Source organism: Ambystoma mexicanum, chromosome 7q (genome assembly GCF_040938575.1).
Source record: "Ambystoma mexicanum isolate Mex_15411 chromosome 7q, UKY_AmexF1_1, whole genome shotgun sequence".
Classification (NCBI taxonomy): domain Eukaryota; kingdom Metazoa; phylum Chordata; class Amphibia; order Caudata; family Ambystomatidae; genus Ambystoma; species Ambystoma mexicanum.
Window position 1 is genome coordinate 717,817,802 of NC_090941.1, and position 26,260 is coordinate 717,844,061.

Below are 26,260 nucleotides of genomic sequence, written 5' to 3' on the forward strand. Positions count from 1 at the left end.
ATTCTGGTATGAGGTGCTGGATAGATTGGAAGGGATCTTATCAATTAGTTTTCCAAGAAGGCAATTGAAGGTGTTGCTGTTATCAGATAGTGGGCGGTGTAAAACTGCTCGATTGTTTGGGAATTGGATTGACAAAGTACCTGTGATAGCGGCAAAGCAGATTTTGAAAGTGTGGAAAACTAGGAAAAAGCCGCAAGTTGAGAGTTTGATGAATGATACATTGGTATTGTCTAACCTTGAGCGAGTCATGGAGACAAACAGTTGGTCTGTTTCGCGTTGTGGATTTTGTCTTGTTTACATAGTAAAGGACCGCTCTCCTTACATCTAATGTATGGAGTCTTTTCTCTGCTGAGCTTGAAGGGTTTTGCAAGAAAGCTGGTAGTTCGATGTGCTGGTTGACATGGAACTTCTTTGAAGCGCTTGTGTATAAGCACTATACAAATAAACAATTACCATTTAGATATGAACTTGGGTGAAAACCTAGGGTGTGTTCCTAGTACCAACTTGTCTTTGTGGATCACAAAGAAACGGTTTTGCACTGACAAAGCTAGTAGTTTACTGACTCTTCTTATCGAGGGGGCATCTACCAAGAAAAGCCATTTTATATGTAAGGTGTTTAAGGCTGGATTCATGCATTGGCTCAAAGGGGGGTCCTATGAGCTTTGCAAGTACCACATTTAGGTCCCACCCTGGAGGCGAGTTGAAATGGGAGGGTAAAGTATTTTTACTCCCTCCATGAACGCCTTAATGAAAGGGACTTTCCACCAGGACACCTTGCTTTGAGAATTGGTGTAAGCGGATAGAGCCGCTAGGTGAACCTTGATGGAGTTGAATACTAGACCAGTGTCTAGTAAGTGGAGCATGTAATGGAGAATGTTTTATGGAGTTCATTGTATTGGGCTTATATTTTTTCAGTGGCACCATATTAAAAATCTCTTCCATTTGTTAAAATAACAGTCTCTGGTGTTTGGTTTGCGTGCCTCCATGAGGATTTCCATAGAACTTTGAGGTAGTTTTAAATGGCCAAACTCTATGACTTCAGGATCCAAGCTGCCAAGTTCATAGTCTGAGGGTGTGGGTGGAAGGCTGTCCCCCCACGTGCTGTCTGAGCATGTTGTAGGGGCACGGGAGTTTGATTTGTTCGCACATTGCCAGTATGCGCAGATTTGGAAACCAGGGAGAAGATATTGTCTAAGAGGTCTTTGTCAAGCTGACACTAGAGTTCTTCTGCTAGTCTATCTCTGCTTAATGAGTCTGCCAGAGAACTGAGTGCCCCTGGAACATGTTGAAATGTTAGGAACATGCCGTGCTTGGGTACCCACTTCCAAATCTTTTGTGCTAGCATTGGACAGACTTGGACAGTTTGTGCCCCCCTGCTTGTTTATGAAAAACATGGCAGTGGCGCTGTCCGTGAGGACTTGTACTGTCTGGCCGGACAGGTGCACTTGGAAAGCTTGTAGAGCCTTGAGCACTGCTAGCATTTCTAAAAGGTTGTGATCTGTGTCCGCAGGCCATGCGCTGTGTGGTGAAGGTAATGGGCTCCCCAACCGGTGAGTGATGTGTCTGTTGTGACAACTGCTTGCACTGTAGGGTTGTGAAAAGGTTTTCCCTTTAACAGGTTCTCCTTTGTCCACCAGCGTAGCGCTTTAACTAGGGCTAGCAAAATAACCACTAGATCGTCCCAATGACCACTAGCCTGAGACCACGGTTTCACTAATCACTCTTGCATTGGGCACTTGCGCAGCTGTGCGTACGCGACTAGGTAAATGCCTGAATCCATCATCCCGAGCAAACGCATTGCTTTGCGTACGGTTACATGGCGACCGGCTAGATACAGTATTTGCAGCAGTATGTTTTGATGCTTTCATTTGACGGAAAGACGAGAACTTCTGTCTTTTTGACAGCTCCTAAAAACTGTTTTGTTTGGAACAAGACTATTTTTTTCTTGTTGATTCAGAATCCCAATTGGAACAGAAGACTGATTGTTCTCTGGGTATTTTGCTTGCAAATTTGGGGGTGGGTGAGATTCCCCTGTTATCCGCCAGTCGTCCAGGTAAGGGTACAATGGGATTGATTCTCTGCTTAGGTGCGCTGCCACTACCGCTAGTACCATGGTGAATACCTTTGGAGCGGAGGCTATACCTAAGGGTAGCCCCTTGAATTGGTAGTGTTAGTTCACTATCTTGAAGCGCAAGAATCTTCTGTGCGCCGGGAACATTGAAATATGAAAGTATGCACCTTTCATATTCAAGGTTGCCATATAGTCCCCCTGTTTTAGCAGTGGGATTACTTCCTGTAGCTTTGTAATGCAGACATTTTGTGGCTCGACATAGGTGTTCGCAGGGCGCAGGTCTAGGACAGGGCGCATTGTTAGGTCTTTTTTCGGGACAAAGAAGTACAATGAATAAATACCCTTGTTTACCTGGTTTGCCAGGAGGATTTGTAAGGTGTCCTTCAGTAGCAGTGCTTTGATTTCTTCCAACAGAATGCGTTGTTCTTCCTGTAAATTTCGTCTTTGTCTCGGCGGGTGGTTGGCTGGTGTTTGAATTAGCTCTATGCAATACCCCCCCGCCACGGTGGAAAGTACCCACTTGTCTGAAGTGATCCCTTCCCATGAGTGGGTAAAGTGTGAAATACGACCTCCTACTGGAGTGGCATGGGAGGGAACTTGTAGTGGGTGGTCATTGCTAAGGAGGGGTTGAGCCCCCTCTTGGGGAGGAGGATGATCTGCCCCTACTTCTAGACCTTCTTTGGCCTCTTTGAAAACCCTGTAGGGAGGACTGCCCTTGAGAAGAACCCCAGGAAGATCCTTGCCCACCCTGGTTGTAGTTAGAGGACCACTGGGAGTTCGGTCCTCTAAACTGGCGAGAGTTTGAGCCCCCCCTCTCTGCCCAAAGGGTTTGTTAGTGAGCTGTCCCAGGGATTTGAGGGCAACATATTCCTCCTTTGCTCTGTTAAGCACATCCTCAACTGCTTTGCCAAATAAAGCATTGGGCTCAATAGGCATGTTTAAGAGTGTAGCCTAGGTCGCCAATTTGAAACCTGATTGGCAGAGCCATGTGTGGCGCTTGATCAGTGTGCCTTCGGCCATGATCATTCCCACATTTTCTGCTGCGTCCAAGTTATTTTTAAGGATGCAGCTGGCTACCTGTTTCCCCTCAGCGATGGCGAGTTAGAGATGTGTTTTTAGGGGCTCTGTGACTGTATCCATCTATTGTGCTATCTCGTCCCACTTGTGGCAATTATAGCTGTCTTATAGTGTTGTATTATTAGCTATCCCCGTTTGATAGGCTGCTGAGGAAGCTACCTTCCTGCCCAGGGTGTAGATTTTCTTATTCTCCATGTCATGGGGGGCTTCGGCAGAGGCCAGAGGGGTTTCCGCTCTCTTTTTGTGGTGGTGACTATTAGAGAGTCAGGCTTTAGCTGCCCCTTAATGTATAAGGGGTATGAGGGGGCTGATCTAAACATCTTTTCTATGCACGGGTTGACTTCCCGTGTCAAATTGTGTGTAAGTAGAGAGGGCTGAATATGTCTCTGGACCGATTGTAACAGGGGGATAAATTGAGTTGCCAATCTTTTATCCCCAAGGATGTCCCCCACAAAGTTTTTGTTGACTTAGGATTCTTGCGTGTCTATTTTGAAGTCCTCTGCAGCCTTTAGGAGCAGGTCATTATATTGCAGTTGGTGGTCTACCGGTTAGTCAGCCACCGGTGGGTCGGTGTGGTCTGGGGACTGAATGATGTATACGTCCTCATTGTCGTCCTCATAATATTGGTCCAAGTAATCAGTGTCCTCTGGGTCTGTGTATGAGCCAAGGTTTTGTGAGCCTTGAGTGCTATAATGATAAGTGTCCTGACCCGGGTATTGATGTGACGAGCTGGCAGCCTGTGTGGTGTCCAGGCAGACATTTTTGCCAGCAGGCTGATTGACGGATGCCCCACTCTGTGGGGTCCCCTGAAAGTTTTGGAGGACGTTGCGGTGATCGTCAAAGAAGTTTATAAAACTGGACATTCTCCTCATGACCCTATCTAATTGTTCTGTGCTCCATTGGGAGGAGCTTGACAACACAGAGGGAGCAGGAGCAAGCAGAGCAGGTAAAGGTTGTGGGACAGGGGTCTTCTTATGATGCATAGCCCCTGAAAGGGTGCCTTCAGGGGTAGCGTAATCTCTACTTTTAGTAGCCTGTAACTTAACCTGGGGTGTGGAAGATTTATGGTTTTTCGACGTTCTGCCCTTTAGTAGGGTGTCAGGAACGTGTTTTTTAATTAACTCCCTCAATTTTGAGCTTTTTGAGCTCTTTCCAGAGGCCGTCGACACGTCTTTCGATGCCTGGTCGTCAGCACCCAGATTTAGATGTGGTGACGTAAACTGACTAACGTCTGTTTAGGGGGCCTGTTCTGTGGTGAACGTGACTGTGATGGCTCAGATGACAGGGAATGTTCAGACCTTACACTCGATACCACGTGTGGCTTAACGGTCAGTGACATAGCTGGCTTTCGGCCGTGGGGGATGTGCTTGGTGTGATGCGACTTGGTAGTGCTTGAGCCGCTGCGTGTCGTACATGTAGCAGAACTGCCGGCCTGACAGTTGGGGTCAGGGGCTTGCACGCAGGATTCCGATGGATCCCGATCCCCCTGAGCGTCACTTAGGACATCGATGCTGCCATCGCTGGAGGCTCCCTCGACGTCTATGCCGGCCTCGGCCTGCATGGCCTAGTGGGCCCAGCACCTAGTCTTGCGGTTCTGTAAAGTTTTTGGCCTAAACAGTTTGCAAGACTTGCACTGTTCTTCGGCATGGTCCCTGGGGAAACAAAGGTTACACACTAGGTGCAAATTCTTCCAGGGAAACTTTGTTACAGGAAGGGCAGAATTTAAAAGGAGTGTTTTCCATCATGTATAAGGATGGCAGCCTGGCAAAATAAAAGTGAGTAAAGGGGAATATGCATTCTCTTTGTGAGACTGGAATATGAACCTCCCCCCGCTCTCCCTACTGTGCAGGGCCGTGGCCCGTTGGGGCCTTGGAAGGCCGTAGACAAAGGTTTGTTGAGACGGGAGTCGCGATCGTTTATCGATGGTCTTGTCCTCGAAGCCGTTGCTGGAGATCTTGCGTTAAACGGATGTCGAAAGGACAGAAAGAAATACTAAGTTTAACTTTACTAAGTAATTACGTCAGCCAAGAAGGAACTCTGATTATGCGTCCGACTACGATGGAGGAAAAAAACAATCACGGCACCTCTGCGTGTGAACAGGGTACAGTAGACGTCACACTAGGGATAGTATTAATGGCACTCCCTGTTCACGTCCCTTTCGAAAACCAAAAATGTAATACTCTGCAGCTACCAGTAAATGTCAGCTTGTGAATAACATGTGATCTAAGCATATCCACAAGACTCAAATATATGTATATCTGTTTTGCCACTGTTATTATTTCCCCTGTGCTCTTCCCATTAGGTCTTGTAGCGCTTTGAAACACAATTCTGTTGTATAAAGCGCCTTACAAATGCTCAATAAAATGAAAAATAAAAAATAACTGGAGTGAAAGTTGTGACCCATAGGTGAGAAAGCTATGGCTGTAATGAAAAGGATTGTTTAGCGTCATTCGCTACTCGCTTCACCAGTTATCCCAGCTTAGACATGAAAACGTTTTGTCCAAGAACTAGCAGTTTTAGAACAATGGCCTTCTTGGATGTATCTCCATTTCAGAATTGCGAACAGAACTATCTCCCACAAGGCAGCAGAGCACCATAGCTACTATGCTATGGGGCATGGCCATGGGACAGATCAAAGGAAATGTCTAAAAGGAGCCAGAGGTGCTTTTCACTGTTTTCCAGAATAGGAGACAGATCCAAAGCTACCTCAAAGGCATAAAGAAGAGTCTGAAAATCCCTTAAGAGGGACTGAGCTGTATGTCCTGCATGTGTCTCGGTGAGCAGAAGGAAAGTGTAGGTGGCATTTGCCCTTAAGGGAAAATTGCACTTCGTATGGCTATAGTCTGATGGAACCGCATCCTCAAATGCAAAAGTGTTCTTTCCTGTGAAGCTAGGGAGCAAACTGACAATGTTCAGCATCTCCGGAAACTCCTCAAATCCCTTAACAGAATACATTTTGTTCCACATTTTAGCAACAAATGCCTTGTTTGTGTCTTTATATTCTTGCTGGATATTTCGAATGATAGGCAGTAGACGGAATTAATCATTAGCCACAGGAATTTACTAATTTTGTTGACAGAAACAAAGGTGTCGACAGATGGTTATGTTGACGCAAATGGCATTTTGGGCGAAGTGTGATCCCACAATTGATGTTTATAGTGAGGGTGTAAAAGAGGATCACAATTGTTTTTAAAAAAAGAGGTCCATGGCAACCAGCCCTATGGGATTCGGCCAAAATGACCGAATCCAATTTACTTAACCCACCAAAAGACCTAATATACATACCACAAAAGGAACAAGTTACTTACCTGTAACTGTTGTTCTCCAGCATGGGTCTGGCATGAATTCACATGCTCATGAATATTCCCCGTCGTCAGGCTGGGAATCCTCGGTAAAGAAAAAAACAGTATCAGTTTCGTTTCTGATCTGACTTTCGTAGTAATAACCAATCACTGGTCTCTGCGTCATACTGACCACAGCCAATGACTGCCCTCTACCTAAGCCCCACCTCTGGCAGCCATCTTCAGATTTGGAAGCACGGGAAGTGGCAGTATGACCAAGTGAAGAGCCGCAGAGGGGTAGGCGGGAGGGTTCGCATGTGAATCCATGCCAGACCCCATGCTGGAGAACAACAGTTACAGGTAAGTAACTTGTTCCTTCTCCAGCATGGGGTCTGGCATGGATTCACATGCTCATGAATAAAGAATACATAGCAGTACACACATGCACAACCACGGGAGGTGGCAAAGGCTCAATATTAAGCATTACATCAAACTCAACATTAAGCATCTTACCTCCTCACCAGGCTCACCTCAGGCGAACAGGTTGCGCCGCACCGCTTGGCCGACCCTGGACTCCTCCCTGGAATCCCAGTCGACGCAGTAGAATTTCGTGAAGGTGTGCGTCGACCTCCACGTAGCAGCCCTGCATATGTCCAGCAGGGGCACACCAGATAGGAACGCCGTGGTAGCTGCGATCGCTCTGGTGGAGTGGGCTCTCGGACGGCCAGGCAGCGGTCGATTTGCCAACCGGTGACAGTACATGATACAGCCGGAGAGCCATCTGGAAATGGAAGCCTTCGAGAGAGCCTTCCCCCTGATTGACAGGTCCAAAGTTCACAAAGAGTTGTGACGTCTTCCGAAAACACTTCGTGCGGTCCACGTAGAACTTCAGCGCTCTAGCCACATCCAGCGAGTGCAAAGTCCTCTCAGCCGGCGACGAAGGCGACGGGAAGAACACAGGCAACACCAAGGGTTTGTTGAGATGGAAGTCCGACGGTACCTTGGGCATGAAGGAGGGGTGCGTCCTGAGCACTACCCTCGTGTCGTGAAAAGTCAAGTACGGGGCCTTGCAGGAAAGGGCCTGGATCTCTCCCACTCGTCGTGCGGAGGTGATGGCCACAAGAAACGCTGTTTTCCACGACAGAAATTTCAACGGAGCTGAGTGCAGAGGCTCGAACGGAGGTCCCATGAGCTTGGTCAGCACCACGTTGAGCTCCCACGCCGGGGCCGGAGCCTTCACCGGCGGGAACGATCTGAACAGTCCCTTCATGAACTCTTTCACCAGACGATGAGACCACAAGGACGTCCGCCCCGTGGTTCTGGTGTATCGGGAGATCGCAGCAAGATGAATCTTGATGGACGCATGTGCCAGTCCAGCTTTGGCCAGCGTCAGCAGGTACGGCAGTACTTGGGGGGCCGTAATCCGTAGAGGGTTAATCTTCTGTGCGTGGCACCAGACAGAGAACCTCTTCCATTTGTGTCCGTAGCATTTAAGAGTCGAGGACGCCCTGGCCTTTGCAAGAACCTCTCTGCAGTCGGCCGGTATGTCGTATCCTCCAAACTCTAGCGCTGCAGGAGCCAGGCCTGCAGGTTCAGCGATTTCGGGTCGTGGTGGAGGATGGCGCCTCCTTCTCTGGAGAGTAGATCCGCGTCCACCAGCAGCTTGATTGGCGGGGACGCCGACAAGTCCAGAAGGTCCGGGAACCATATCTGCCTCGGCCACGCAGGTGCGACGAGGATCATCCTGCACCGTGACCTCTTGAGCTGGTTGACGAGTCGGATTAGCAGTGGCAAAGGAGGGAACGCGTAGAGGAACAGGCCCTCCCAGGGGAACGAGAAAGCATCGCCCATGCTCCTCGCCTGGGGAAACCTGCTGGCGAACCTCCGGCACTTGGAGTTCGTCGCCATCGCGAACAGGTCGATCTGGGGTGTGCCCCACCGTCGGAAGAGGCGATCCACTAGATCCTGCCGTAGCTCCCACTCGTGGCACGAGCGCAGCTCCCTGCTGAGTGAGTCGGCGATGGTGTTTTTTTATCCCTGCCAGATGAAACGGCACCAGAAATATCCTTTGGGCGATGGCCCAATGCCACAGGTCCTGCGCCTCCTTGGACAGTGCTGGGGACCTGGTTCCGCCCTGTTTCCTGATGTAAAACATGGTGGTGGTGTTGTCGGTGAAGATCCTCACCACCTTGACCTTGAGGGACGGAAGGAAGGACCTGAGGGCCCAAAACACTGCACGGAGATCCAGGACGTTGATATGTAGGGATTTCTCCGTCGGGAGCCAAAGGCCTCTTGCGTGCAGATTTTCGGTGTGCGCTCCCCACCCTTCCAGGGAGGCATCCGTGGTCACTGTCTTCTGGTGGGTTGGGGTCTGGAAGTCCAAGCCCGCCGTCAGATGCGCGCGGGTGCCCCACCACCGGATCGCTCGTCGGAAACTCTCGTCGAGTGTGATCCTTTCCCCGAAGCTGCCCGTCGTTTGGATCCAGCGCGCGTCCAGGAACTCCTGCAACGGGCGCATCCGGAGCCTGCACATGGGCATGAGGTAGATGCAGGAAGACATCATTCCGAGGAGGGACTTGATGGACCTCACCTTGGCCGCGTCGGCCAACAACATCCGCTGCACCTTGCCCAGGATGGTCCTGGTCCTCTCCTCCGACGGGGAGGCCAGAAGGGACACTGTGTTGAGCCTCGCTCCCAGAAACAGAGCGTCTTGCGCGGGTACCAGGTGGGATTTGGCGTAGTTCACGGAGAATCCCAGGTCCGTGAGAAGTTGGACGGCCCTTGCCGTGTGAACCACGGCGAGCTCCCTTGTCTTGGCTCGGATGAGCCAGTCGTCCAGGTAGGGGTAGACGTGGACCCCCTCGCGGCGCAGCTGCGCCGCCACCGGTGCGAGGCACTTGGTGAATACCCTGGGTGCCGACCGTAGTCCGAAGGGGAGGGCTTTGAACTGGTAATGACGCCCTTGGACCACAAACCTGAGGAATTTTCGGTGCCCCTTTAGGATGGGAATATGGAAGTAGGCATCCTCCAAATCCAACGACGACAGGAAATCTCCTTCCTCCAGCTGACCCAGGACGTGCTGGAGGGTGACCATCCGGAACTTCTGCGCCTTGATGAACTTGTTCAGACGTCGCAGGTCCAGGATGGGGCGCCATCCCCCCGTCTTCTTCTTCACGAGGAAGTATCTCGAGTAGACTCCGGAGCCCCGAAGCCTCTTTGAGACGAGTTCGATGGCGCCCTTCCTGAGCATCGCTTTTACCTCCAGGAGAAGTTGAGGGACGTGAAGTTCTTTCCTGGCCACGGGGGGGACGCGCGGGCACCTTCTCTGGAACTCGAGCGCGTGGCCCCGGGCCAAGGCGTCCAGCACCCAACGGTCGGTGGAGATGGACTCCCACACGCTGACGAAGCTCGCCAGCCGGCCTCCCACCGGGGTGCTTCGGTGGGGGCCCGACCCCACGGCCGGTTCAATCCTGCTTCGACGAGGATTTGCCGCCTTGACCTCCTTGGCGACGACGGCGGGGTCCGCCAGACTTGCCTCGTCCTCTGTAGGCCTCCTGAGACGACGAGCGGGCCGCTTGACGGTAGGTGGAGAAACCGCCGCCTGAACCTTTGGAGGCGCCCTTGCCTCCGCTGCTCCGAAAGGGCGTCCGTCGTTGTTGCAGAACTCCCAGGGCCCGGGCCGTCTCAGTGTCCGCTTTAATGGCCTGAAGGGAATCGTCCACTGTTTTCCCAAACAGGTTGTTCCCATCGAAGGGCATGTCCAGGACTCTGGTCTGAACGTCTTGACGGAAGTCCGTAGCCTTGAGCCATCCACGCCGCCTAAGGCAAACGCCGTTGCCCAACTGGCGGAACCCAGTGTCGGCGATGTCCGTCGCAACGGTAATGGCGTGGTCCGAAGCCACCTCACCTTCCTGCAGGATCTCCAGGGCCTCTGTCCTCTTGTCGTCCGGCAGGAAGTCCAGCAGGGGAGCCAGTTTGTACCAGAGCTCCCTGTCGTAGCGGACCACGATAGCCAAGGCGTTGGCCGCTTTAATCGTCGACTCTGCGTCCCATAGCGTCCAATTTCTTTCCCTCACCGTCCGGTGGGGAAGTCCATGTGGAGGCCGCACCCCCCCCCGCTTTCTTCCTGGCCGCCGCGGAGACGACGGAGTCCGGGGTAGGCTGCGCCCGGAGGCACAGGGGGGCCGTGTCCGGGATCCGGTACCTCTTCTCGTACCGGTCTCTTCTAGCTGGCGTCGTGGAAGGGTTCTTGAGGAGGGTGAGGCCCTCATCCCAAATGTCGTCCAATAGAGGCACTGAGAGGACCGTCTTCCTCTTGGCCTCGCGCCGCTGATAAAGGAAACCTTCCTTCTCCTCAGGGCAGAGTTGAAAAAGCTCGGATGCCCTGGTGATCATGGAGTGGAACGATCCAATCTCGTCGGGCGGAGAAGCCCTGGTGGGAGGCGACGACGGTACATCCTCGTCGTATACCTCGTCGTCCGTACCCGTCGCTGCCGTGTCAGTCCCCGTATCATCCCCTCGGGTGGACGGGGAGGAGGGCTGGACGGAGCGCGACGGCTGAAAAGGAGGTGGAGGGTGGATCCTTCTTTTCTTAGTAGGGGGAACACCAGAAGGTCCCGGTTCTGGGTCCCCCGACGGGAGAGGTTCCTCCGTCGGCAACGGTAGTCTCGTCCTTATCTCTGAGCATAAGGACTGTATAGCCAACAAAATGGCCGCCGAGTTGTCTTGCGGTGCTGGCAGAGGGGAATCCGACGGGCGATCAGGGGCCCCGTCGGTACCCTCGACGATGTCGTCGTCACCTGCGTCGGGATCCATCCCGACGGGCCGGTCTTCTTCCACGCCGAGGCCGTGGCTTAAGACCTCGACCAGTTCCTCCTCCGAGGTTGAAGCCGAATCTACGACGACGCCCCCCCCCTTTCTCTTCCCCTCGGGGGATTTCACGGGGGTCCTATCGATGGGCACAAAAGAGGACTCCCTCCGAGGTGGCAGGGAGACTCTGAGCCCCGAGGTCGCCACCACTGGTGTAGCCTGCACAGGCTGAGCCAGGGCCGCCGCGACAGTTTCGATAGAGGGCTTGGCCGGATGGATTAAGGCCTTCACCACCTTAGGTGCGCTCACCGCCTTATCCTTGAGGGGGGGGGACACCGCCTCGCTCCCCCTCCGCCTTCGAGCTCGACCGGGGCCTCTCCAGGAGCTTCGCCGGGTGCTCGGCCTTCCTCTTACCCAACCCAGAGCGTTGGCTTGTGGTTGATGGTGCCGGGGAGGGTGCGCCCTGCCTGGCGCCCGTAGAGCCCGACCGTTCGGCGCTCCCGGTGCCAGCGGACTCGCGGTGCTTGGCCTTATGTTGGACCCCCGTCGCCGGGGCGTCCTCAAAGGTCTTAGAAGACCGCTCAGATTTCTTCTTCTTCTCGCCGGACGGGCTCTTCCCTTCTAGCCAGTTGGCGAGACGTTGATGGCGGTCCTTCATGGTCCGCTCCGACATGTTGCCGCAAAACGCAGTCCTTCTCCACGTGCGTCTTGTCCTCATGTAGGCAGTAGAGACAAAAAGAGTGTTCGTCCTCCTTGAAGACGTTCTGCAGCTGGCATCCAGGGCAGACCCTGAACAGCTTTCCGGGCGTCGAGCTTCCCTTCTCCTGGGCCATGACCGGGCCTGAGAAACTTCTGGAGTCCTCCAAAAGCGTAGCTCGACGAAATCTTCATCCTTGAGGGGCGCAGACGAATCCGACACGGGTCCCCGTTGATCGGATAGAGAGTCGGTGGAGCTTGAGGCTCTTTTGACCGAAAAAATGAAGTTTTTGAGAAAAAACGTGAAAAAATAGCACCAACGCTCGAGAGCAATAGCACGAGGATCCCAACACATGAACGTGCGGTAAAAATCTGAAGATGGCTGCCAGAGGTGGGGCTTAGGTAGAGGGCAGTCATTGGCTGTGGTCAGTATGACGCAGAGACCAGTGATTGGTTATTACTACGAAAGTCGGATCAGAAACGAAACTGATACTGGTTTTTTCTTTACCGAGGATTCCCAGCCTGACGACGGGGAATATTCATGAGCATGTGAATCCATGCCAGACCCCATGCTGGAGAAAGTTAAAACTACCAAAAGTTCAAACTTTTTGTGGTATGTATATTGGGTCTTTTGGTGGGGTAGGTAAAAAAAAAAAAAAAAAAAAAAAAAAAAAAAAAAAAAAAGAAAGGCTGCGGGGGCGTCCCCCACATCACCCCACTCACTATGCTATACAGCATAGTGAGCGGGGGTCACCCCCGCAGCTGACCCGACCGGAAAACAAAAGGCTGCCGGGGCGTCCCCCGCATGACCCCGCTCACTATGCTATACAGTATAGTGAGCCGTGGTTGCGGGGACACCCCTGCAGCTGACCGGCTCAAAAGAAAAAAGAAAGAAAAAAAAAAGAAGGACCCTGCGGCACCAGTTCCCGATCACGGAAGTGAAAGGGAACCAGCATCCCGGGGACACAGCGCAGCAAAAGGAAAGTCGGGCGGTGTGGGTGGGGGTTGTGGTGTGGGTATGGGTTAGTGTTGGTATGGATTTGGGGTTGTTTTACCACGGATGTCCGCATGAGTTATGTACAAACATTTATGTATAAGGTACATTTCTCATGCAGTAATTTCCGTCGCGAACATTTCAGCTGCGGTAAAACAACCCTAAATCGCCCTATGCTTTGCCTACCAATGAGTGGAGAAATGTTTTTGTATGTAGAGATTGTTGAGTAAGGCAGATGCTATAATATATAACACTGCTGCACTTACTAACCACTTGAGCACAAAATATGCCATTGTTTTAATAGCTGGTTGATTAACGTGTATATGGGCGTATGCTTCTTATAGGAAGGTTAATGAACTATGTGAATTGTTTTTGACTGTCCCATATGGACTATTTTTTGTATTTTGTATTCAATATATGGTATATAAGGATGAACACAGCCATGCTCGCATGTGTTAACAGTGGGTAGTTCTGTGTACAATGTGTTATATTCCTCATGGGCGCTTCAGTATAATATCAGATTAGCCATTAGATGAGCGTAAACCACATCCACCACTTGTTTGCCAATCTACTTACCCAACGTTGCCCAGTCATGTGCCCATATCTGTAAGAGCTATGGAAGGTAGCGGGCACAGTAAGGACGGCTTGGATTCTAGTAGGAACTGAATCAATAACCGCATTCAATGTGGCCTCTACCATGGCCCAATTTCTGCTCAGGAGCGGGTGACTACAGAAATGGAAGTCTGAGGGGACTATATCTAAAAGGAGGGGGAGACATTGTAATGTCATCATATCGCCTTTTCTCATATGTCGTGCCAAAGTCTTACCTTGATCCACAAGGTGGAGAGGAGGACCTACTGTTCCAGAGGATGAGCCAGCACAAAATAAAATGCTTTGTCACTAGTCTTATTAATTTCTTCTATATGCAGCCACATTTGTTTGGGCAATTCCAGGCCGCAATTCCATCAAATAGCACAGTTTATCAGCCATCATAGATAGGGGACAGTCTAAAACGTGCAGGTGTTGAAGCTAAGACATTTTAAATTAAACCCCATTTTATTCACCAACTTGTGTTTGTGACAGAGTTTAGAAAAGAAAGTCAATGATGCTTTAGACCTCCAGATAAACACCACAATGATCTGAAAGCTTTTTTCTTTTTTTTTAGTGTCTCGGCATAAATCTTATCTACTGTACCTCTAGACTAGAGAAACACTACAGAAAGCCTGCAGTAGTCACGGCTGTGTGGCTTCATTCTCCACCGTACTAGGGGGACTATGGCTTAAACCAGATAAGCCTGTGAGTGACCAGATCCTATACTACTACAAGATTAGTAATAGGATTATGAATAAAACCCATTAGATTCCATGACAACCTGATAATATAGCCAAGCATTTTTTAACCCAACGGAAGTTCTCGTACTTAATTTCAGTGTGATGTCAGAATTTCACACTCTGAATGGTTGACAAAAGGACTAGAATAAGGACTTGGTTTCAGTGCTAAGAAATCCTGTTGAACGTACAGTGCCCATGCAAAATTATATAACCCGATTTATTAGCATTGCAGTGAAGTTATATGCCTACATTGGTGAGAATTGTGCACCCTTAACTCCTGTAGACTATTTCTCAATGATTATATGGCAATATTGCCATTCAAATAGCAAGTGCCAAAATTACACAAGTGTAGTATCAGTCACTGCAAATCAGCAGCGATTAACTAAAGTAGCATATGCAGAGTTGAGAAGGACATAGACCAATGAAATTAGCAAGCAAAACTATGCATGAGCAACATTGTGTAGAAAGATCCATGCATTTCAGATCTGGTGGAGAACGGAGGTTGGGCAATTGAGTAAAGGTGCACATCCTTTTGACTTTGAAGCTTTAAGCAGCATTTCTGCTCCTCTAATAAATATTGTGGATTCACACAACCGATTGGTAGCTGTCAAGAAACAGGCAAAATAGTACATACAACAGATGAGCGGTGGGAAAAATGACAACTTCCACAAAAACAAAAAAGGATAAAGAATGAAGTTGCAGCACTAATAATGTACATTCAATGGAATAGCAGAGAAGCAAATTGTTGGAAAGAAATATGCAAACTATTAGCCCACCACGATCACCATTTCTAACAGATGCAAACATTTATTTAAAGAGAAAAAAGGGGTTTAAAATGGAATGGCAAAAAAATAAAAACATTTAAAGTATAGATAAACATGGAGTAAGAACACATTTGTAAGTCAATAGGGGAGCAATTTACAATTAAATTCCTAATCAAGAGAAACATTTTTGTATTCATGAAAACTCACTATCATCTGGACTGTTGGACATATATAACACAATTATCAAGAGCAGTTTTAGTGGGGAAACCTGGCTACATAGGGACACCTGTGCTACAGAAGCTACCTGAAACAGGATGCCAATAAGTAATGCTATTTAAATAGAAAGTAATGACCTGCAACAACAAATGATTAACATAGACAAGCCCCCTAACAGATTGTAAAGCCTGACAAAAGCCCAAGAGTGATGCATTAAGTAATGGGCCATATGAGATTGTGGTTTAATTCAATGCCATTTAAAAGTGATTAATGGAAAAAGACCGTAATTAGAGTCAGAGACTTACCTTATAATACCATTCTTGAAACTTTTTACCACAGTCTTCACTGCAAAAATCCCGCACTACTCCATCACACTCTTTAGTTGCTGCCTTTTTACACATTTGAAGGCAATAGTTGCAAGTTACACATTTCAGTCCTAGTCGTCGGGCAAATTCTTGTTTATATAGGAGTTTGCACCCTGCAAATATAAAGAAGGTGACATTTGAAACATAAGATCGCATGCAATTAAGTTTTCTTAACGCATCAATATGTTTGGACAAATGTGAAGAGATACCTTCTCTTAACACACCAATGACCTAGTTTTGGCCATCAACGCATAAAGAGTGCCATTAAACACCAGGATACTGGGCAGAAACCTTGAAATGACTCATTAAAGACAATTTAAAATGGCGTGCCAAAGGGTGACAGGGATGAGTTGGGGTAAGTAAAGCAAATTATTCAGACAAGAGTATCAAAACTCATGGTCCAATGTCAAGAAGGCACTTCTTCGCTCTCCCGAACCCAACTGCAACCGTTTTAGAGTGATTTGAAAGACATTGTTGGTAGGCATGAATCTCTGCACTAAAATGAGAATGGTAAAATTAGGGAAATGTTTTGAGTGACCTCTGTTGAGGGTTTAGAATAAACAACCTGCAGCACCCGGAAGGATTTTTCACCAAGTGAGGTTTAAGAACACCCATCTTTAGTAAAGTAACAGGGTGTCCAACACATCTGTCAAAATCTTTCTCAATTGTAACATAGCAGATCAGTCTGGCTTTACAGGGGGAATGGGGCAGTGGGTGGAGTGGTATCAAGGTACAGATAGGCCCACGCACACAAGACATTGCATCACACATAATATGACCTAAGGTTTAAGTTACTTACCTGTAACTGTTGTTCTACAGTATGGTCTGGCATGGATTCACATGCTCATGAATATTCCCAGACAGGCTGGGAATCCTCAGTAAAAGAAAAAACAGTTTCACTTTCACTTAGAAACTGTATTTCTCCTCTAAACCAATCACTATCCTCTGGGTCATGCTGCCCCCAGCCAATGACTGTCCTCTCTCTAAGCCTCTCCTCTGGCAGCCATCTTCAGATTTGGTAAGCACGTAAAGTGGCAGAATGACCAAGAAGAGCCACAGAGGGGATGGAGCGAGGGCTCGCATGTGAATCCATGCCAGACCCATGCTGGAGAACAATAGTTACAGGTAAGTAACAAACCTTCTCCAGCAAGGGGTCTGGTATGGATTCACATGCTCATGAATAACGAATGCATAGCAGTACAACATTACACAACCATGGGAGGCTGCAAGGCTCAACAGAAGCAATTAATTCTTACCTCCGGAACAGTCTCACCTCAAGCGAACAGGTTGCATAGCACTGCTTGGCCGACTCTGGACCCTGGAATCCCTGTCACCGCAGTAGCACTTCATGAAGGTATGCGTGGACCTCCTCATCACAGCCCTGCAGATGTCCAGCAGGGGCACACCAGACAGGAACGCCATTCGCAGCGATCGCTGTGGTGGAGTGGGCTATCGGACGGCCTGACAGCGGACGGTTCGCCAACCGATGACGGTGCGTGATGCAGTCGGAGAGCCACCTTGAAATGGAAGCCTTGGATAGGGCCTTCCCATGGTTCACAGGACCAAATTTCACAAACAGTTGTGAAGTCTTCCAAAAACTCTTTGTGCGTGTCACGTTGAACTTCAGGGCACAAGCAACGTCCAGCAAATGCACAGACCTTTCCGCCACTGACTAAGGTTTTGGGAAAAAAAACAGATAACACTAAAGGCTCGTTGAGGTGGAATTCCGACGGAACCTTTGGCATGAAAGAGGGGTAAGCAGCACCACCCTCGATTTGTGTAAAGTCAGGTATGGCTGCTTGCAGGATAAGGCCTGGATCTCACTAAACCTTCTGGCAGAGGTGATGGCACATTAAAAGCAGTTTTCCATGAGAGGAACTTGAGAGGGGCCTGATGCATAGACTCGAGCCCCCCCACCCCCCAAAGAGCCTTGTCATAACTACGTTGAGTTCCCACACCAGGGCAGGAGCCTTCACCGGCGGGAAAGATAAAAAAAAAGTCCCTTGAGAAATTCCTTGACAAGTCAGTGGGACAAAGGTGAAGATCTTCCTGGAGACCTGGTGTAGCAGGATATCGCCACCAGATGAACTTTGACAGAGGCGTGTGCCAGTCCGGCCTTGCCCAAGGATAGCAAGAGGGATAAATATTCCGAGACCGGCACCACGTAGCAAACTCTTCCATTTGTGACCGCAGCACTTCCAAGTTGACAACGCCATGGCCTTGGCGAGGACCTCCCTGCAGACCGTAGGCAAATTATACCTTCCAAACTGTAGGGCTGCAGGAGCCAAGCCAGCAGGTTCAGCGACCCTGGGTTGTGATGAAGGATTGCGCCTCCTTGTCTGGTGAGAAGATCTGGAACCACTGGCAGCTTGACCGGAAGCAACGCTGACAGGCTGAGAAGTTCTAAATACCAAATCTGTCTCGGCCATGCCGGGGCGATTAGAATCATTTTGCATGGACACCAAGTGTGTTGATGACTCGTAGCAGGAGAGGGAACGCGTAGAGGAACAGCCCTTCCCAAAGGAAGGAGAACGTGTCCCCTCAGGCTCCACGTCTGGTGGAGTCTGCTGCCAAAACTCTGGCACTTGGAGTTCGCAACCGTCGCAAATAAATAAACCTGGGGCCTGCCCCATTTGATGAATAGCCGGTCCACCTTATCCTGACGAAGCTCCCATTCGTGGCAGGAGCGTAGTGCCCTGCTGAGGAAGTCTGCAATGGTGTTCTTGACTCCTACCAGGTGGAGAGGGACAGGGAACATTCCTGGGCCGACAGCTCAGTGCCTCAAGTCCTGCGTTTCCTTGGAGAGTGCCGGGGATTGAGTGCCCCCTGCTTCCTAATGTAGAACATGGTGGTAGTGTTGTCCATGAAGAGTCTCACCACCTTGCCTATTAGAGACGGTAGGAACGACGTGAGGGCCCAGAACACTGCCGTAGCTCCAGGATGCTGACATGAAGATCCTTCTCCTCCGCCAGCCACAGGCCTCTGGCGTGTAGAAGTCCAATGTGCACTCCCCATCCCTCTAGGGAGGCATCTGTCTCCTGGTATAGCAGGCTATGAAAACCTATGCTCTGGGTGATGTTGGAGCAGACGCCCCAACCATCCTATCGCCCGACGGTACTCGTTGAGAGATCTTGACTGTGAAGCTTCCGGACACCTGTATCCAGCGGGCGTCCAGGAATTCCTGAAAGGGTCGCATTTGCGACCTGCTGAGCTGGACGAGGTAGATGCAGGACATCATGACCAGCAATGACTTGATGGCCCACTCCATGGCGGTCTTCGTCGAAAACCATTGCACATTCCCACAAATGGCTGCTAATCTATCCGCTAAAGGCACAGCCATGAAAGACACCATATTGAGTCTGGCGCCTAGTAACAGCACGTTCTGTGATTGCGTTAAGCAGTACTTTGGCTAGTTGACAGAGAATCCCAGATTCTTTAGTAGCCGGACAGTTGCCTCTGTGTGTCCGTCGGCCAGCTCCCATGAGCAGGCCTGAATCAGCCTGTCGTCCAGGTACGGGAATACGAGTAGACGTAGATAGGCTGCTACCAGAGCCAGGCATTTCGTTACTAGACTCGATGCCGTGGGGCCGTTGGGGAACTAGGTCTATCGCCCCTTTTGAGAGCATGGCCCGTACCTCCTCCAGGAGCTGAGGGATGTGCTGCTCCTGACAGGTAACCAGAGGCATCCAGGGACACCTGCATTGAATCTCAAGGGTGTGTCCTTGGGCGAGAGCGTCCAGCACCCATCTGTTGGTGGTCATCTTTCTCCACTCGCTGATGAACCTAGTCAGCCGGCCTCCCACCGGGGTGCACGAGTAGGGGCCCGACGTCCCGGTCGATTCAGGCTCGCTTTGGCAATAGCGTCCTGCCCTGTGGGCAAAAGCAACGCTGTCCTCTGCTTCCGAAGGCCTGGGAACAGCCTCTGCAGACTTCCTGCATTGTGGATCTGGAAGGCTGTTGGTACGATGAGAAACCTTTGGAAGACCCGCTAGACTTTCCCCTGGAGGAGCAAAATAAAAGCTGTGCTGCTGGAGAGTGCCATGGGAACAAGATGTCTCTGTATCCGCTTTGATGGCCTGGAGTGACTCCTCGACGACCTTCCCAAACAGATTCTCTGTCGAAGGGCATGTCCAGCACCTTTGCCTGGATCTCCTGACGGAAATTCATGGCTTTCATTTAACCTTGGCAACAAAAGTAGACACTGTTCCCCATTTGTCGGAACCCCGTGACAGCAACGTCCAATGCCACTGTTATGGCGTGATCAGACGCCACGTCCCCTTGCTGGAAGAGACCGATTGCCTCCTTATCAGAATCGGTCCCAGCTTGTACCCGGCCAGGATCATCAGGGTGTTGGCCGCCTTGATAGTGGAAGGTGCGGTGTAAATCACCTTCTTTCCGATGGTGTCCATCCTTTTCCCCTCACTGTCTGGAGGGACAGAAGACAAGGACGGGTTGGCTGATCGTTTTCTCGCAGTACCACCGAATATGGTGATGGCTCTCACCTCAGGCACTTGGGTGCGGAGTCTGCCACCCTATATTTCTTCTCCAACCTATCCCGCTTGGCTGGAGTCATGCAAGTGTTTTTCATGAGGGCCAGTCCCTCGAACCAAACATCATCCAGAAAGGGCACTGACATGATAGTCTTCCTCATTGCCTCGCACCTTTGATAGAAGAAGCCCTTCTTGGTTTCCTCAGGCACCAGCTAGAAAAACTCTGAGGCCCCGGCGATCATCGAGTGGAACAATCCCACCTCATCCAGTGGGGATACCCTATGTGGAGCAGTTAAATGTGTAGATTCACCGTCTGCTGCAACAATATCCTCGTCATTCCTCATCATGGCCGTATCCGTCCAAGTGTCTGCTGTGGGAGAAGGGAGCCGACGTGGTGGTGGAGGTTGAAATGGGGGCTTCGGATGACGCTTCCTCTTCTTCGCTGGAGGCTGATCGGGGACCACAGGTACCGGAGTCGGATATCTATATCTCTGACACCAAGGTGTGTAGAATCGACAGAATATCCAAGGAAATGTCACTCGGCTGAGAAGGCAGAACAAGAAAACTAGGCCCTGCGCAGTTGCAGCCGTCATCGTCCTCTTCAACATCCTCGTGGACTGTATGTAGGGATTCCTGGTCTTCATCTTCCGTGGACGAGAACTATAGTTGTCGTCCGTGGACGAGAACTATAGTTGTCGTCCGTGGACAAGAACTATAGTTTGGGAGACAGCCTGAGAGGGCTGTTTCGGGGCTGCATTGCGTCCCCCCCCTTTCCTCTGAGGGTCTTGAACCGGGGCTCTGAGCTGGTTTTACCCCTTCTGGGGTGCCTGCAGACTTGGCCAAAATCTTGGGGGTAGGGATACCTTCTGAGTAGTGGGGGCTACCCTCACAGGTTCAGCGCCCTTAGCTGTCGTGGCAGTAGCAGTCGTCGACAGTTGCCAACAAGGTCTTAGTCTGTGCCAGTTGAGCCTGCTTTGGCTGTTCGGCCTTCTCCTCCTCCTCTTCCTCCTTCGGCTTCTCAGATTTCTCACGTAGTTTAGCCGGGGCAGATGACTTCCTCTTCGAAGAGGGGCTCGATTGTCAGCTGGTAATGGAGGCGGAAGGTTAGGTTGAGCGTGCCCTACCCACTTTGGGACGAACTCAGACTTGTGGCTCTTAGCCTTATCTTAGGCCCCCAGGGATGAGGTGCCCTCAAAGGACTTGGAAAACCGCTCCTCGGACCAGCCGGTGCGGCATGACCCTTCTCAGAGCACGGGTCAGAAGTCTTGGTGTTAAGCCATGCCGCCAGCCTACTAGGCCTGGTCCTTCGTTGTCTTCTTGGAGAAACCGAGGCATGTCTCACACTCTACCTCCTTGTGGTCGGGGTGAAAGCGGTAGAGGCATTGCAGGTGCTTGTGCACCACAATCCCATTCTATAGCCTGCATTTGGTGCAGGGCCTGAAGAGGGACCTTCCCTCCTCCTCCTCTGTCATGGTCGGAGGGCGCAAAGGCCTTGTAGAATCTTTGACGATCTTCACCCTTTGCTGGTGCGGAACTTCACCGGCAGATGAAGAAAAGAGCACACAGCCTTCTTTGAAACAAAAATAGAACTTTACCCATCAAAAACACGAAAAAACATACAAAAAGCTCTGAGAGCAAACTCGAGGACTCCCAACACTGAAGCGTGCAGTAAAGATCTGAGGTTGGCTGCCAGAGGAGGGGCTTAAGGAGAGGACTGTCACTGGATGGGGGCAATATGACCCAGAGGACAGTGATTGGTTTAGAGGAGAAACACAGTTTAAGTGAAAGTTAAACTGTTTTTTCTTTTACCGAGGATTCCCAGCCTGATTGTTATGCAGAATCCTGTGCAGTTCAGAAGATTAAGACTACAGGTATATGCAATAAATCCCCTTTGGTATCAGTCGGTACCACAAAGATTTAGTTGTTAGCTGTGGCTAAGCAGTCAGACTTATCTCAAGAGGGAGATGAGCAGTATTCATGGTTTACACAATAGGACTACAATACTATGTAACAAGGAAACACTGACCAAAGCTTTGTATCAAAAAGAATAGATATATTTTTTTTTTTTACACACTCTTGATGTTCACACACAAATCACCATTATTAAAGTAAGTTTAAACAGTCAGGAAAAGTATACACAACTCCCTATTTAAATTGTAGACAAGTTTGAGCAAGAGTGAAAACTGAGCAAAACGGCACAGTGTTAACTAAGCAGAAATGGCACTCTAAACCTGTATAACTTGTTCTTGCCCTCCCCCTGAAGAAACTGTTAGACTCCTAAAACACACCAGCAACACTTCCCAATTGGATTGTGAACAAATTAAGCAAGGCAGCACTTTAGCATCAACAGTACTTTGGTGAAAACCAAGCAAAATGGCACTTCAGCAATATATAAAGGCGAAGGAAAGGTGGTTATAAGAGTTTTAGGTGCACCAACACATTTCTTGAAGAGAAACAATCTAGAGAAGGCAGTTGTAACAGATTTAACCAGAGTCAAGAGGCTTGTGCCAGAGTCAGTGGTACAAGGCAAAGTGCCTAGGTTCAAAATGTTCTAGTAGCTGCAGTCAAGTCTTTGTTAAACGATTGAAAAGGCGGTTGCAGGACGTAGAAAGATGGTGTTAGACGAAAAGGCGGCCAGCCCAGAAGGTAAGTAAAGGATTTAAAACACCTTTAGCAATACCCAACGAAACGGGAGGCCTGGCGGAACAATGTACCTTGAAAGTGGAAGAGGCTCCTGCGGTGGTGGTAGTTGTTCCTGGCAGTTCATGCAGTTCGGGAGATCCAGCAGAGGAAGAGAGGCTCTAGTCGTGGAGGAAGGTTCGAGTCACTGCACTGCCCAGGGATGAAACCAGCTGTGGTGCTGCCAAAACGGAATAAAAGTTACGCACCTTTAAATCGCGGTCGTGGTGGACGGGTGCCTGGCTATCCGGTCTCCTAGTGCTTGGCCATGGCGATTCGACCAAGGCAGGTCCTGGAAGGCAATTGGCGAACTAGTTGACCCCACCAACTCAAGGGAAGAAGACTCTTGCAGGTGAAGATCTTCGAGTCGTTGGAGAAAAGTGGTGAGGATCTGCAGCAGGGCTTCACCGTTGGTTCAGTCGTTGCAGATGTCTTTGGCTTCTCTCCTCTTCGGCTTCTTAGTTCCAGTGACAACGTCTCGTCATCCAGTCCTCAGGACCCTGGTTTTATGCAGCAAGACCCCCATTCATACAGCCTAGCTGTCACTCACAGTGGGGTGGCTATCCTGGCGGGATAACCCCCCAGCCTATCAGGGCAGAGTGCAACTTGGGTTGCCTAGGTAACCCTGTCCAGGGTGCCTATTCCCCCTCCCACACATCCTGTCTACCCTAGACTCAGTGGCGACGAAAGGAGGGCTTCTGTGCAGAAGCCTCCCAAAAGGACGGACAAAGGATCCCCGACCTGGGTTAGGATTTCAGAGAAAGACATGAGAAAGAAATATTAAAGTTCTGGCAATAAAAACCTACTGGAGTAAAGTTAATATCAAGATAAACCGGCGGTATGTTAGAGGCTGTCAGTAAAAGTGGTAGCCTCGAACAATGGGAAAAACCCATAGGGAAATCTTCGCGGTCGAATATTTACGGTAGTAACCACTGTCACCAGCCAGAAACTTCGGAGGGAGGGACTGTACGGTACCCCCTCGAAAATGAACACTAGGGAAAAACTATAAACCCTTTCCAGTTCTTCCATAGTAAGATGGGTTGTACTGGTTTAGTTCATAATTATTGACTAGTAAAGTCAATGGGGACTTTAGATGCCCTTGAAGACAGTAGTCAGTCCCAGGGTATGGAGTATTTGTTTGGGGGTCGCTACGACACCCCTGTGGTACTGCACTGAGGGTGCTGTGTAAAACACATGTTAAAAAGAGGATTCCTATGAGGGTGAGAAAAAACCCAGAGACCATAAGCACACAAGATAGCCTAAAACACACACTAGCAATCTGTCTAAGAGTGGGAGAAAAAGTGTCTCGCTCTTGGCAGGAGAAAAAAATTAACCCTTCAAATCCAGCAAAGCTGCTGGGGTACTCTATAGGTAAGGGACCTTAGAAGAGAATTCTCCCTAACACTGATGACAGGGAACATTCATGAGCATGTGAATCCATGCCAGACCCCATGCGTATGGTAAAATAAGAGTGTAAATCAGCCTTACACATGCTAGACACTTTACATGTTAAAATAAGGTTGGAGGAAGAGAGTTGAGAAATAATTACCTAACCAAAATCATCAGGTAGGTACCCAACTAGAAATACAGTACTGGGTCTGCAAAGAACACAGTCACACCCACATTCCTAATAGCAACAACCAGATACATTCAAGAACAGTCTTCTATCTATAGGAAAAACATTGTGGGTGGGCTAAAGTGATTTATCAAACTAAACAAAAGAACATAATAAATATATTATCTAAAATAACCTGATTGTGCTGAAAACTCTAGGACAGAGGGGGAACAATAGTCCACTGTCACAGTTAAGAAATGGTTACTTTTACTATTAGTTTTCATAATTCCAAACGTTCTCCTCTAGGAATTAATATGCTCCATCAATTATATCTCCTTCATTTAAAGGTTAAAATGAGGTTAAGCGCAGAAGTCAAGCGAACTGCCCAACAAGGGATACTTAGGGACCTGAATAGAAACTTTCCAAACAAAAGCTCCAGAACCAAAGGCCCAGCGAAGTATGGCTGCAATTTGTGTGATCTCCAGTCAAACAAATATTGCAGTCATGATCGAGGGAGGCACAGAAACCACTCAGCACCCAGAGCCTGCCACTCTCAAGGAAGGCCTCATCAAATAGTGGAAGGACCCAGGGAGAACTACTCGCAGTGCATGTTGCAGCAGAAATGGCCAAGGAAGAGCAGTTGCAAAGGTGAGTATTCGATCGTTAATACTTTTATGGCATTAGCAAAAATACTTTTTTTTTATTGCACAAACGAGTCAACATTGGTCTGGCTAGTACATAGTTTGGGTACTGATCCAAGTCAGTGGTCGAAGTGGGCGGGAGCGGTGCTCCTCTACTTCTTTTAATTAAGTTTTACCGTTCCTATACTTTTATTTTAAAAAGAAACCGTTCCGGAATGGTTTCGTTTTAAAATAAAAGTGTAGGAAGAAGTTGAAACTTGCACTTTCAGTGCACTGCACTGGACGTTCCCTTAAACAGCAGGTGTAGGTGTTTTGGGGTTTGTATTGTGCATGGGAGGGGGCGTGGCGATGGGGTTTGTGGGGGGTGGTGCAGACCAGTAGGGCACATAGTTCCACTACTACTTTTCCTACACTTCGACCACTGATCCAAGTCCCATGTGCAGATGGAGCACAGACACCAGAATCCCAATAGAGATCTCCTCAGTTGGGACATTCCAGGAAAGGAGCTCCACTGCAGCAGTGCTGGAGCGGAATAAGAGCAGACACCAAAGAGCCCCCGTCAGCTCAGTGGTCCCGGGGATCAGGCAGGCAGCAAGAAACGGTCTTTTGAAGAGGCACAGCTGCAGGATTTGACAAGGCCGGCAGACCATCAGCTAGGCACTCCGGGCTTCAGAAAAACAGCAGGGACTTCCTACCTCGGGGTTCCAGCACGGACAGCAGGGCTTTGAGGGAGGCACCACAGTGAAGTAGAAGAGCCAAGCAGAGGTTCAGAAAGACAGATGCAGGGCCAAGCCAGTATAGTATGTCACAGCCACTTAAGAAGGAGTCTGATGCGCCAGTAGAGCTTCCAGGTAAGTATAAACAGATCTGTGTATGGCAGAAGTCAGGAATACACAGTCACTCAGGGGCTGGCTAAATCAGCCTATCAACCTAGAAGTATGCAACCTTCAAGGTTTGGCAGCCAGTCAATCAAGGCTGGCCAGCCACGCTTCCAAAGACTCGGGCACACCTGCACGTGTAGATCGTCAAGTCGTCTGGAAGACCAAAATCCAGTTTAAACTAGACAGGCCTCCAAACAGATGCCAGTGTGATCACAAAAAGAACACATGTAGACGGAAGGGAAATTTTGTCCATCACTTGTAACCTGAGAATCAATAAAGGACAAAAACAAAATGGTGGGCTTGAAGGACTTCTAAAATATCCTAGAACCCAAATGGCTCACATAAATGTGTATTTGACTACTAACAGTAAATAGTTACAGAAACGGTGTAGCCAAAAGTAAATTACCTAG

At 49.5% G+C, this 26,260-nt stretch overlaps 1 protein-coding gene across 5 annotated transcripts in view; it reads right to left on the minus strand.

Moving 5' to 3' along the window:
• The window catches only part of ZMYM2 (zinc finger MYM-type containing 2), a 2,192,903-nt gene that overhangs the window by 1,318,029 nt on the left and 848,614 nt on the right, over positions 1–26,260 (minus strand). For all 5 annotated transcript variants that reach the window (XM_069640238.1, XM_069640242.1, XM_069640239.1 and 2 more), the window contains one exon: positions 15,545–15,717. In XM_069640238.1, the coding sequence (XP_069496339.1) occupies positions 15,545–15,717 (173 nt within the window). The remainder of the gene's footprint in view (positions 1–15,544; positions 15,718–26,260) is intronic.